Source organism: Rutidosis leptorrhynchoides, chromosome 6 (assembly GCF_046630445.1).
Source record: "Rutidosis leptorrhynchoides isolate AG116_Rl617_1_P2 chromosome 6, CSIRO_AGI_Rlap_v1, whole genome shotgun sequence".
NCBI lineage: Eukaryota > Viridiplantae > Streptophyta > Magnoliopsida > Asterales > Asteraceae > Rutidosis > Rutidosis leptorrhynchoides.
In genome coordinates this window covers 398161756-398177030 of record NC_092338.1, presented here as the reverse complement: position 1 = coordinate 398177030, position 15275 = coordinate 398161756, and the positions used below count along the sequence as shown (strand labels likewise).

At 31.4% G+C, this 15275-nt stretch overlaps 1 protein-coding gene across 1 annotated transcript; it reads right to left on the bottom strand.

The window, feature by feature from the left end:
• Nucleotides 1-3573: 3573 nt before the first annotated feature.
• LOC139855029 (FACT complex subunit SPT16-like) lies at nucleotides 3574-4770 on the bottom strand. Its single transcript, XM_071844291.1, has one exon. The coding sequence runs from the start codon at nucleotides 4768-4770 to the stop codon at nucleotides 3574-3576; it is 1197 nt and encodes a 398-aa protein (XP_071700392.1).
• Between the last annotated feature and the right edge of the window lie 10505 nt (nucleotides 4771-15275).

Below are 15275 nucleotides of genomic sequence, written 5' to 3'. Positions count from 1 at the left end.
ATCATCCTCGCTATCTTAGTTATCACAGGAACCGAATAACAAAAAAAATATATCGCAACAAGTATAGTAGAAGATGTTCGTGGGTTTTGTACGACCAAGCAGCCCATCAGCAGAAATCAAAACTTGGCTCTCGGTCCATTTGCACAAAACACTATACACGGCCCAACAACAACAAAAAGACTCGGCCCAAGTAATTAATCACGGCCCAATACATAACCTAAAGGTTCACGGCCCAAATCTTTTGCTTAGTTCGATCTAGTACTGGAAACAACAAAACAAATAAAAAGAAGTGGAGGTCTACATGTTTCCCACTTAATGTCCAAATTTATTTGTGGCCATGTGAATGTCATGGTTAGTGTATTGTGGGTTTTTCTTCGGTGGTTCGACAGAAACAGGAGCAACAAGGTGGTGGTTTGGGTCGTTTGAGACAGAATTAGAAACGAAAGTGATGTAGATGCGAAAAATATTGTTCATCGTCATCAACCTCGTGATTTTTAACAGTTGTAGATGTGTGTGTTATGTCACGAAGAAACAGTAGTGACGAGTAACATAAGTTTGAGTGGGGGATTAAGGTGAACTGAAAGTATAATAGAAAAAACAAATTTAACGGTTTCGATAGTGTTGGTTTTCCGGCCAAGACAGAAAAGAAGGAGGTGGTTTGCAGTGATGTTTGGGTGGTCCCGGGGTTTCGATGAAACAAAGGTTTTAGAGAGATAGAGAGAGTGATGGTTGTTTCGATGATGGCGGTTGTGGTTCACGATATATGGATGAGGGTTGTGATCAAAGTAGTGAAAGGTGGTGTACTATGATGATTTAGAGAAGGAGGAAGGTTGTGTTATGAAAACAGAAACAATTCATAGCAAAGTGGTCGATGGTTGTTATGGTTTTTTTGAAGTGGTGGAGATGGTGGTTGTTCTTGGTAGTTTAAGGTGGTGGTTGTAGATGATGGATCACGATGGTGATTAATGGTGGCGGTTGGTAGTAGTGTGGTGGTGGCGATGAGATGGCAATGGTGTTTATTCTCCATCTTCCTCTCGGTATATACTTATAGAGAGATATATGATATGTTCTATAATATTAATAATAATATATTAATAATTAAAATATAATAAAAATTCTTAAAACATGTGAATTGAATCACAAACAGAAGAGCCATCAATATGTTTGTTTGTTGTACCGACAGTTTATTCCGGATGACTATATCGTGTCCATTGCTAAACAGTTAACGTATAAAAATGTTCCTAAAAATCCCAAATTTTTAGATTAAATATATTTAATTATTTCACTCATTGACTGTTTGAAACTTGATCAAAAAAGTTCGATAATTATTTATTTTCTGTTCCAATTTATATGTACGGAGTACTAAAATTTAAACTTAAAAAGGTAAAAATATTTTTAACAAATCTAGAATCTTCGTAATCACTTTACACTCACAACTTTTATTTTAGTCTTTCATAAACTCATGTGAAACCTATATGAACGCTAACGAATTATCAACCGAGTAATACAAACTTTGACAAATTAAGCTCGAAATCATTTATATTCTATATACACTTATATATTTTTATATATATAGATATAGATTCATTTAAATAACAACCTTATTTTAATGCTTATTATTTTACAATTTAATTCTTACAATTAAATCATATATTATTTTAAATTATATTTCAAATTAATGTATATATATATATATATATATATATATATATATATATATATATATATATATATATATATATATATATAGGTATTAGTTCATGTACATGGATGCTTATAATACATTAGGGTACAATACCATAGTTTATTGACACCTGTCCTTTTAATTTGCTGGTTCAGTTTTAAGATATAAGGGTATTATAGTAAATTGATAAATCAGTCCCTTTTAACTAAAATGAAATAAAATTCATTTTCATCCTTAAAAATTGGATCTGCTCCGTTTTTCTACTTGCTGCCATTACCCAAAAACTAGTACCAATTGGAGACGAAGATCACGACTAAATCGGTGGACATTAAATTAAATCAAGAAACAACAAGGAAAAAAGGGGTTGTGGGTTTTGATATTAATTCCATTCGGTTGCTACCGACAAAAGAAAAGGGAGGGGACAAATTTTCACCCTACTGTTTTCCGGTCACTTCCGGCCACCGGCTTTCGCCGGTGGTCAGGGTGGTCAGGGAAGTCTCTCAATTTCATATCTTATTTCTTTTCTCGTTTCATCCGTTTCCCTCTTTCAGGCCTGGTGTATTTTGTTGGGTTCCGGCTCCTTTTTCAGGCCACCACTTCCGAATCTCGGGCGACGATTACGGTGTGGCAACCGTAATCTGAGTTTTCTTTAGTGGTGTATCAAGTATTAGTTCAATTGTTCATGAGCAGATGCCTCCATCGGTTGGGTTTTAAATGTTGACATCTATTTGTAACAAAGGAAATCATCTTTATGTACCTGTTTTTTCCAACTATTGTATCTATTTTTTGACCAATTATGCATCATTCAATCTATATATATCGTTAACACAAATGTCTGGTATGTATCAATATTTTAAGCTTTGTGACTTATGTTGTAGATTCATGCATCAAAACTCGCTTGTGTGTTGTGTGTGCATCAATTTTTATATAATATATGTGGATCAAATAATGGTGTTTTGGTACTAGTTTTTCATATTGCGCAGCCATTTTTGTGATATGTATCAAAAACACTTTTGTACATAAAAAACAGAGTAGTGCATCAATGTAAAAGGCATGAATGTTTTTTTTTTATTAAAACTTCGTATAAAGAAATCATAGCAATGGAACTTTGTATCACCTTTTTATGCTACAAAAGACCTAAACGTATGCAGTAATATATGGTAATGGAATGGAATTATAGGAGAAGAAATGAAAATGACTATAATGCCCTTAACTGCCATTTTAAATAGAAAAGAAAATTTATTTATTGAGTTTAAAATTCTATTAATCTAACGGTGGAGAATTCTTCCTACCCTATGTATTTTAATTATCATTTTACAATAACCTAATATATATATATATATATATATATATATATATATATATATATATATATATACATTTAAATATATATGTAACTATTTTCAAATAGTAGTTCGTGAATCGTCGAGAACAATCGAAGGTCAATTGAATATATGAAACAGTTCAAAATTTTTGAGACGCAACATAACGGACTTTGCTTATCATGTCAGAATTATGAAATCGTATCATGAGTTTGGTTCAAAATTAGTCGAAATTTTCCGGGTCATGACAATTATAACAATCAAACCAACATATCAATAGTAAAAATTTGAAAGAAAAAAAAAATTATAAAATTAAAAGTTTAAAAATGTATGAAACAAAGGGGTCCCTAAACTCTTCTATGACAAGCAAAATCCATGTACTTTTCACTCGTTTCACGGGGGTACCTGTGACTAACGACTGTCACTTTTGTTCGTTAATTACATAATGAGGATTACGTTTAGAATCAACTCTAACTTGTGCCACCCACAAGCCGTTGTGCAGCTTCTTCATTCTTTTGACGAGCAAGTTCAGCTTGATGTGGTCTTCTAAGCTCTTGTTTTGACATTTCATGGTTGTCTGAATGAGTATGCAACATCTTTAAAAGCTTTGGTGCTTAAACCAGTCACCACTTCATGACCATTATCAGTAACAATAACAGTATCAGCAAGCAACAGTGCATAATTTTGAGTCCTTGCATTGTTACTATTAGTCTGCAAGTTTTGAAACCCGAGTGAAACATTTAAAACCGTACCCGTTTTAAAAGTTCTCTTATTTTTCTCATTAAGAATCAAACCCGACTCACGAAATACAAGACCAATTCCCGTCCCAGCTGATTTGGTCAAATTTGCAGTCAATTCAGGAGCTTCTTTTTCAATAACTGCAACTACAGCCTTGTAAACAGAACTAGCCTTATTACCAGGCTTCAAAGCACCAATAGCAGCCTCTTGGGCCTTTAGAAGAACCTGATAAGCTTTTCTTTGAGTGGCATCGGAATCAATAAGAAACGTTCTAGCCAAATTTGCACAGTAGCAATTATAGCGGTACCCAAGAGCACAAATTATAACACTGGCTGAATCATAATACAAAAGATCATCATTGCTTGAAGCACTAGGTCTGAGATCAAAGTTTCCACCACTTTGAAAAATAGGAGGATAACAGATATCAACACACTCATCTTTCAACTTCAAGTTGATTTTAGTGGGCTCCAAAATAGTTTTTTCCGTATCATCCATTACCTTCTCAAGCTTCGGAACAACAAACAGTGTCATAACAAAAGCAGTTAAATATGCAGCTTTTTTCACATTTGTCAACTCACTGGCCTCTTTAACAGCAAAAAGATCTGCTAATTCATTAGTAATATCAATGAGTTGCAAGCCAGATGACTTCATTTTTTCAGCCCATTTCTCTAGAAGTTTCCCTTCTGGAACCTCTCTTGCTATATGCCCAAGAACAGGGGAATCACAAGATTCAATGGTTTGTAATATGCTATCCATTTGGGTCGACCCATCATCATTATTTGCCTTCACGTGCATCACAACATCTACACCTACTGCCTCTTTAGCAGCCTTTTTGACAACATCAAGTAGTGATGCTTTCTTTTGGCTACATAAGAAATGGATCTGCTTGTCGGTAAAAACCATTATCGTTTCTGGAAATTGATAACCAAGCAACCAAATGTTAAGAGATGGACTTAAAATAACGAAGATCGTCAGAAGATAATGGTGTAGCAACAGAAAATGCATTACAAGATCCCCATAAGTCATCTCTTTGTTCCCGCCAATGAGAATATAAAGATTTTAGTCTCCTCACCAATGTATTTTCATCTATTGTATAACCACTAACCAGCTGTTGACATTTTAACTAACTTTAACTGATTACCTGAAACCATAAAAGTCATGAAATAGACATTAAAACACTAGGACGATCATTTTCAGACATGAATGAATATAGTAGTAAGTAAAGACAGATAACCCTAATACAAACTGTATAAAGTAACAATAAACTTTTATTTTTGTTAAAACAATTAAGGCTTTTAAATAAAACAAACAACATGTTTATGGTTTTCTTTTTATTTAAGATAACAACCAATATCAATACTGTATAGAATATATTTATATTATCATCAATGTAAATATGTACCAAATAAAACTTTTCAATATGTAGCCCAGGTGTCATAATCCCATATTCCATGAGGTACTAAGCAGTGACAAAAATTGAATTGTAAATATACTTATTAGCATTATTGAATTCAACAGAATAGAAAAAGAAAGGAAATGTTAAAATAAGCAATCTAATTATGTATTTCAAGCAATATTCATGTACTTAAAGTAAGGTTGAGCATATGCAGGTTGCTGGTGATACAAGAAGATGTCCAGTTTCTGTAGCTGAATGTTGCTGTTTAGTTCCTGTCAGCTGATCATGTTTTACAGTGGTTGAAGGCATAAACTCTTTTTGAATCAAATATCACTCTTATATAAGTAACATACTTGGTGTGGGGCTTTATATTAGTGATATACAGGTGGGACATAGTTGAGTTTGTGTTAAACAATGAGAGGCCTGTTGACAAAGATTAAAAAGTTCAAGGGATAAAACAGTCAATCCACCAAAGTTAAAGTTGAGGGGTCTGGTTGTCATTCTCTCATTTTATCTCTGTATAAATAGATCAAGTTAGGGTTTTCAGTCATAACAAATGTATCATTCTCATATGATTCATCTTTGTCCTCTCTCATTGTTTTTGGTATTGTGATTGATTCATCTAATTGATGAACAATCTTTCTGTATTAGTCTTATAGATTCAAAGTGTAGAGTTTACACTTGTGGTTTTGTACATCCGGTTGTTAATTTCTGGATTGTTTGGTGGTTAATAAATCGTTTGATTTCTTGGTTTTTGGTGTTAGATCTGTTGATTCGTTTGGTTTATATCTTTGTTCATGGTATCAGAGCGATCGATATTCGGTGATTTCAATTGGTTTCATCAATTTTCAAATCTAGGGTTTTAAGTGTTCGAAAGAAATTGGGGATTCTTCATATTTCAAGTTTCAATTGCTAATTCAAAGTGTTCTTCCGCTGTTATTGCAAGTTAATTTCAAAAGCATTCAACCGAGCAGGGAGTACTCTGTGAGATCTTTCCATTTCTTGCATATATTCTCTGTTTGTTATTTGCTTGTTATTGTTCTTGTTAAATAGAAGGTCCCAAGTAAGACCTGGAGTAAATTCCCTTGAGAATTTACTTATCTGGATCACTGCTTGGATTACCTTTTTAGGGTTTTATCTGCTTTAACTGATTTCTTTGTCTTGATTGTTTTCTTGGTGCTATCTGTTATATAATCATGTCTACTTCTGAAGATACTGCTACTATGATAAGTAATTTAGATTTTGGTGATCCACTTTATTTGCATGCTAGTGACATTACTAGTACACCATTGATAAATTTTAAATTGAAGGTACTGAGAATTATAAATCTTGGTCTTGTGCAATGGAATTAGCCATTCAAACTAAAAATAAAACTGGATTTATTAATGGTACACTTGTTAAGTCTGAAACAGATGATGTTCTTGCTAATCAATGGGATAGATGTAATGCTGTTGTGTTATCTTGGATTCTTGGGTCAATTTCTGAAGAGTTGTACTATGGTCAAATCTATTCTAAAATTGCTTCTGTTGTTTGGGAAGAGTTAAAAGAAACTTATGACAAAGTTGATGGTTCTGTGTTGTTTAATCTTCATTAAAAGATAAATTCTTTAACTCAAAATGGCTTAACTGTTTCTGATTATTATCATAAGTTGAATTCTTTGTGGAAACATTATGATATTCTGTGTAAAATGCCTGCATGTGAATGTGGTTCTAATAAGGCTAGGCAAGATATTATTGACTAACAAAAGTTAATGCAGTTTCTTATGGGTCTTGATGACATTTATCAACCTGTAAGAAGTAATATTTTGACTAGAGACCCTCTACCAAGTGTCAAAACAGCTTTTTCAATAATATCTAGAGAAGAGTCTCATAGAAGTGTCAATGATAAGAAAACTGGAAGTGAGTCTGTAGCTTTTTTTACTAACAGATCCAGAACAAATAATTTTAGTAATGATCTGAAATGTAGTAAATGTGGTAGGTCTGGGCATACTATTGACAAGTGTTATGAGGTGGTGGGATATCCTCCAAGGGTAAATAATCTTAAATGTACTAAATGTGGTATGACAAATCATACAATTGATAAATGTTTTGAAATAATTGGATATCCACCTAATTTTAAAAGAAGAACTTTGAAATCCAATAATACTTTCAAAAACAATGTTAGTAGTGTGACTAAAGTTGCAGGAACTTCCAGTTCTTCTCAGAATTCTGTGAATATAACTAGTGACCAGTTGAGCAGACTTTTAGCTATTTTGGATGATAAAGTTGGAAAAAATTGTGTTCAGTCAAATATGACAGGTGAATTTATGAATCTGAATGTGTATTTTAATTCCAACTTTGATAAATGTTTTAGATCTTTTAACACAAATGATCAAATTAATCCTAATTATGGATGGATCATTGACTCTGGTGCTAATCAACATATGACCAATAGTGATAAAGGTTTTGAAAATTGTATTGATGTTTATGATCTAAATCTTACTGTTGCACACCCTAATGGCACTAAAGCTAGGGTAAGAAAAATAGGGGATCTTAGGTTGGCACCTAACTTTGTTTTATATGATGTGTTGATTGTTCCAGAGTATTGTGTGAGTCTGTTATCTGTTTATTGCATTTCCAGAGATAGCAAGTTGTTTGTTGGATTTGATGAGTCTGCTTGTTATATTCAGGATTTGAAAACCAGAAAGAATGTTGTGACTGGTAGACAAAGTGGTGGCTTATATGTTTTTAACAATTGTGATAAAGGTAGTGATTACACTTCAAGTAATGTTAATTGCATGTTGTCTAAAACTGTTTGGCATGATAGATTAGGGCACCCTGCAGACCCTGTTTTACATGTACTAAAAAATGATCTTAATTTAGGAGACTTTGAAAAACATGGTCCTTGTGAAGTTTGCCATAAGGCAAAACAAACAAGAGAACCTTTTCCACTCAGTGATCACAAGACTACTGAGGTGGGGGAATTAGTACATCTTGATGTTTGGGGACCATATAAAGTTGCTTGTAAAGGTGGTTATAAATTGTTTCTTACTATTGTTGATGACTTCTCAAGGGCTGTTTGGGTATATCTGTTAAAGAGTAAAGAAGAAGTTTTTGAAGTAGTTAAAACATATTGTACTTTACTTAAAACTCAGTTTGGTAAAAATGTTAAGACTCTAAGAAGTGACAATGGTACAGAATTTGTAAATCAAAGAATGAATATGTTTGTGAATGAAATGGGTATTGTACATCAAACATCCTGTGCCTATACTCCACAGCAAAATGGGATTGCTGAAAGGAAATATAGGCACTTGCTAAATGTTGCAAGGGCTCTTATGTTTCAAGGGGGGATCCCTCTTAATATGTGGGGTGATTGTGTGTTAACTGCTGTTTATTTGATTAATAGGCTGCCATCTTCTGTTATTGCTGGTAAATGTCCATATGAGCTTGTGTATGGCAGAAAACCTAGTCTTTCCCATTTGAGAGTCTTTGGATGTCTTTGTTTTGCTTCTGTTTTAAATTCTACTGATAAGTTTGGTTCCAGATCTGAAAAGTGTGCTCTTATTGGATATTCAAGTGTTAAGAAGGGATATAAATTGTACAGCTTTGATAAAAAGTCTATTATTTTTAGCAGAGATGTCAAGTTTTATGAAAATATTTTTCCTTTCAAAACTTCTGTGAATGACTTTGACAATGAGGAGTCTTCTAATATAAACACATTAAACTTTTTTAACTTTGATAACCAAGATTCTCAAAGACCCAATGATGAAGGGAAAGACAATCATTCAGGTGATGGTGAAAGGACCCGTTCATATACATTATAAACGATTCACAATAGTTGATTACATCGCGAGGTATTTGACCTCTATATGATATATTTTACAAACATTGCATTCGTTTTTAAAAGACAAACTTTCTTTACAACGAAAGTTGACGGCATGCACACCATTTCATAATACATCCAACTATAATTGGCTTAATAATAATCTTGATGAACTCAATGACTCGAATGCAATGTCTTTCAAAATATGCCATGAATGACTCCAAGTAATATCCTTAAAATGAGCTAATGCACAGCGGAAGATTTCTTTAATACCTGAGAATAAACATGCTTTAAAGTGTCAACCAAAAGGTTGGTGAGTTCATAGATTTATCATAACAATCATTTCAATATATTAATAGACCACAAGATTTCCGTTTATAAATATATGTACACTCGCAAGTGTATAAAAGTTTTCTATAAGTTGTAGGCACCCGGTAACAAGCCTTAACGTTCATGTTTTACCCTCTGAAGTACACCAGATCAGGTGTGTTTAAAATAACCTCGAAGTACTAAAGCATCCCATAGTCAGGATGGGGTTTGTCAGGCCCAATAGATCTATCTTTAGGATTCGCGCCTACCGTACATAGACAAGTAGTTTAATGTTACCAAGCTAAGGGTATATTTCTGGTTTAAACCCACGTAGAATTAGTTTTAGTACTTGTGCCTATTTCATAAAACATTTATAAAAACAGCGCATGTATTCTCAGTCCCAAAAATATATATAAAAGGGAGCAAATGAAACTCACCATACTGTATTTCGTAGTAAAAATACATATAACGTCATTTAGCAAGTGCAAGGTTGACCTCAGATTCACGAACCTATATTAATTATATATATTTATATGTTGGTCAATATTTGTCTAACAATTTTTGGTCAAGTCATAGTGTACCACAATCCTAATGCTCGAGACTAATATGCAAAAGTCAACAAAAGTCAACTTGACCCAAAATGACTTCTAAAATTTATACGTGTTTATTATATAACTTAACTATAGTCGTTTTATATATTTAAATATATTTATTAGATTTTATAATAATAAAAGTCATTTATTAATAAAAATTTATATTAACGTTTATATATGATAAAATATACTTTTATATATCGTAAGTAGTAAAATTTATAAAGTTCACTTAATATCGTAAAACTATAGTGGTAAGTATTATTAATGTAATTATATTACGCGTGGTGAAAAATATCTTTGTATCCCCTATTTATTTGATAAAATAATATTGATCATAATAATAATAAGTAAAAGTTGTATTATTTTGTAATAATAATAATTATTATTCTATAAAAAAATAACAATATTTATATTTACTAAAAATGGTATTATGATAAAATGATAATACTAACATAATAGTAATAATGATATTTTATAATAACAATGATATTTCTATTAAAATAATAACGACGATAGTAATAATAATCATTTTAACAATAATACTAATATTTAGTTGACTATAACTTCTAATCCGTTCATCGAAACCATTCGATATCTAAATGAAAAGTTCTTAATTTTTCGCTAGCTTTCCAATGACATGCATATTATATACCCTATCTCAGTAGCATATGTATCTAATTCAGGATTCAACAAACCTATCTAAGGACAATATCGAATGTACAAGCATACATAATCCTATATACTCGAGCACTAGTCAGGGATACACTATTGATATATAAACGTTAAGTTATGAGTGCTCACGTATCAATATTGAGATTCAATATTGCAGAAAAGTACGTAGACACAACGGAGATGATAAACACTAGATTGACCTCACGAGCATACCCATGAACCATACCCATCACCTCCATAGCTATAACCCATAATTTCCTTAGCTTCGACTCATTCAAAAAAAAAACTATTTTGAAATCACTCGGACAGCACTCCGTCGTAATATTTTATGTATACTAATAATATCTTGAAATAATACAGAGCAAATATATATATATATATATATATATATATATATATATATATATATATATATATATATATATATATATATATATATATATATATATATATATATATATATCGATTGAGAGAGTTTAGAGAAATATATTTTTAAGTTTCTATAAAATAATGAAACCTATTGAATTCTATTTATAATAGATTTTTGAATTATTAAAGTGAATTATTAAAGTATGAATTATTAAAGTGAATTATTAAAGTATGAATTATTAAAGTGAATTATTAAAGTATGAATTATTAAAGTGAATTATTAAAGTATGAATTATTAAAGTGAATTATTAAAGTTAAAGTAAAGTAAAAGTAAAGTAAAGGTAAAGTTAAAGTATAGTAAAAGTATAAAAACTATGTATGTATAATATGCGTGTAAATATATATAATATTAATTTAAATCGTTATATATATTTAATGAAATAAAATATAAATATCGTTATATTTATTATACTGGTTAAGTAATGAGTTGTCAAAAGTGATTCTAGATATTTATAAAAGTTATATACGTTTTAATAATAAAGTTCTTTTTAAACTGAAAACGTTTTAGTACGTTTGAAAATAGATTAATAGAATATTATGGAAACCAATTCTCCACTAGCTTTTGTCTAACTTTCGTAAATGACACTTTTTATTTTTATTTATAAATAGCTTTACAAATTATCCCGAATATCGTTAAGAGGAATAGATTTTCTCAAATCATAGTGGACCTCTCAACAGAGACTTGTAATCATAATTCAATGTTTCTGATAATTCAATCATTTAATACATTTTTTTTAATTTCGTCGATAATCATATTGAAACAAATACGTTCATATAAAGCATTATATGTTTAAATACTTTGTTGACATTTTCAATTTATAACATATACACATATACATACATATTCATATAAGTTCATTTAATGGTTCGTGAATCATTGAAATTTGGTCGAGGTTTAAATGAATGTATAAACATAGTTTAAAATCCTTGAGATTTAACTTAACAAACATTGCTTATCGTGTCAGAATAATATAAAGATAAAGTTTAAATTTAGTCGAAAATTTCCGAGTCGTCACAGTACCTACCTGTTAAAGAAATTTCGTCCCCGAAATTTGATAGAGGTCGTTATGGCTAACAATGAGAATGTTATTATGACGTAACGATTATGAAGTTTTATCATGTCTAAGAAGTATGGATAAAATAATTCGATTACTCGAAGCGTATGAGGGAAGTTATCGTAAATGAAGGAAATAAGATTATAGTGATTCGTCATATCTTTTGACGTCATCACAATTGATCTCCGAATTTAAAGAAAATCTTTGTAATCTATGTTGGATTTGATGCTTCAGTGATTAAGGAGATTATGATTCTCTTCGAATTAATACGATAATCCATCTTGATTTCTCTGTCTGGTATTTCACTATAAATCCACCTCCTTCGTTTCCATACAACTCACACCTTCTATTCTTTCTCCCTCAACTCATATTTTAAAGTATTTGTCAATATGCTTCATCCAGTACTAATTCTCGATATACTCCTCACTTTCATATCTGTCATTCTTCTTTTTCATCTGCCTCCGGAAGAATCTATCTACTTCTACTATACTCTCGATTTTATAGTGTTTTTAGTTCTTCCGTGTCTTTATATTGCTATATGCATCGATATATACGGTTTATAATTTTTGGGTGGTTGTTGGGTTTTATATCTTCCCTATATTTCAAAGCCCCTGCTTTTGTCTTCTATAATCATTGACATCCATAGTTAATGCTCCCTTCTATTTGCTGCGATTTATACTCCAATTTCTATTTTGGAGTTTTGTCCTTTCGTTTCTTCTTCTTGCGATTAAGCAACGTTTGTAATGGTCCAGTATTCGCAGATATGAATTTCAGAATGAACATAGTTAATGTTCTAAGAAGAAAATGGTAATAGCACAATCTTGATTTGTTAATTTACCAGAATACCCTGAAAAGACCGAATAATCAAGAAAATATATTCTTGATATTTTTAGAGATTAAATAGAATACAAGAGTCGTGTAACATAACACATGATGACGTTATGATCTGTGAATCATCATGTTCCATTTAGAAACTCAGCATGAATTACTGTAATATAATCACGTTGATCAAGTGTCATTATATTATACTAACTCATGCTTTAGCTCCCAACACTTCTTCAAGAATATTCCTATTTTAAACTCGAATGTTTCAGAATTTAGAAACTAAAATAGTTTCTTTTATGATATAATACAGATAGCGCGAAGAGGTAAATGATTTCAGATAAGAATAATTATAAAAATATCTTCAGAAGTATGGATGATATTTATAATAGATACGATGATATCTTAGAATGTCTAATATCAGAGGATGATGAAGGATATTTCCCGCATGGGTTTAGAGTCAGGAGCAAGGTATTCGTTAATGACTTCAGCAAGTACTGAATCATTTGGATTCTTTGAAGGCAGGTTCAGCCTTTGTGATTTGTCCACAGCCTCCTTCATACTTTGCTCAATCCGTTTTCAGTTCCAAAGCTTCCCTTTTTCTGAGCTTTGCCAATATACTATCCTTTATCATCCAACTTTTTACTGTTAAGGTCGTTTACAGTTTTTGCTGCTTCATCAGCATTTTTAAAATTTCGAGAACTGGTTCGCAGTTTTGGGTGTTTTTCAGAAATTTCTCATTCAAAGAATGTAAGTCTTGGAGCTAGACGTTGTGTGTATATGTAATTATTGATGTAGACATGCTGCGAGGTTTCAAAATACTAATTGCTGATTCTCAACAATTGGTATGGCAATTCTTGTTATAAGGTACGAATGAGTATATGATAGGGTTTCGATAATTATAATGATTTTTTTTTTCGGAAAGTGAAAGATCAGTGAAGTTGTTGGTAAGTTTATTGCTAATGTGGTGAATATAAACGATTCCCCGGTAACGTTGGCGAAAGGGCAACGTATCTATCGAGGTTATAATAAGACTGTTTTGATTGAGAAGTCGAAGTTGACTTGCTGGAGCTGTGACAAAACTGTCTATTTTGAAACGGAATTGAAAAGTTATTTTAGCTAGTAAATGCCAAAGGGTCTAACACGGATACGTGTCGAACTATGACTTGGGTTTTGAGAGTTTTTCAGGTGTATAACTGTGGGTAACATGTGGTTGGATCATCATCTCGATTGTTCCTTAGTTGAAGTGTCTTCAGGAATTTCGAAGGGTTTGAGCACATATTGTAATCGTTAATACATATGATGTTCTAACACAGTTTTGAAGTCAAAGTATAGCTTTGAAAGATATAGGAATCTAAGAGTGATGATACTGGTTATATTTCGAATTGAATTATGCGATTTCAAAATCAGAATATGTAATTGAATTTGAATGAGTATGATTCTTTTGATTTATATGAAAGAATGGATATTGTTGTGAAAGTAGGGAGTATAGTTGATGATTGCTGAATCAGTTTCGAAAAATGTAATATATTAATTGTGAATTTATATATCTCTCAGGTATTACCTACCCGTTAAAATTTTTTCACAATTAATATTTTGTACAAAAGAAGTTTATTACAGTCTTTATGAAAATATATGTGTATATTTTCTTTAGATGTAATATAGATTTAATGAGTTAATATTAAATTAAACTCATTTGTTTTATGGTTGGAACTAGAATTGAGTAATCCCTAAAACTTTATAAATTGCATAAGTATTTCTTCAATAATATTGAAATTATGAATCATTACTTTGTTATTTGTTGGTTTTCGTGAAATTCTTGTGAACTTCGCAAGGTACGAATGATGTTATTTGAAAAGTTTCGAGTACATCGATGATGAAAGTGTAAAATCAAACGTATATTCGAATAATACACTTGATTTATTATGAATTGGATTTTTATTGAATTGAGACAGAGATTGTAATTAACGATGGTTAAGTTGCGGACGAAGGACGTACATCATTGCATATTTGTAATATGAATTAACTGAGTAGTTAAGATTCACACATAATAGCTTAGTACGGGAAGATTTATTATGGTTTAAAAATTTATACATATAAAATATACATATAAATCTTTCGATTGGAAATGAGTTAATACTTCATAACTCGTTGATACAATATATTTGTTGTTGATTCGTAATGATGTCCACAATGATTCTTGAACTGACAGAGTTTGTGATGTTACAGGTGCTGTTGATTCTGACGATACTGACATCACTGACTGTGTTGATGATGCTACGGTCCTGTTGATGCTGTTGGTAAAACAATTCTAGCTTGTAAATCGTACACCATTTTCGATCAAAGTTTCTACTCTACCATCTCCGTTCACTCATCCGATTTACGGTCAGAATTACATAATCTCTAAGATTTTGGAGATTACATAACTGCCGCAGAGATATCTCTTCAATGAAG

Coding starts and splice junctions, on each gene's coding strand:
- LOC139855029 (XM_071844291.1), bottom strand. CDS start 4,770: ATGACTTATGGGGATCTTGTAATGCATTTTCTGTTGCTACACCATTAT.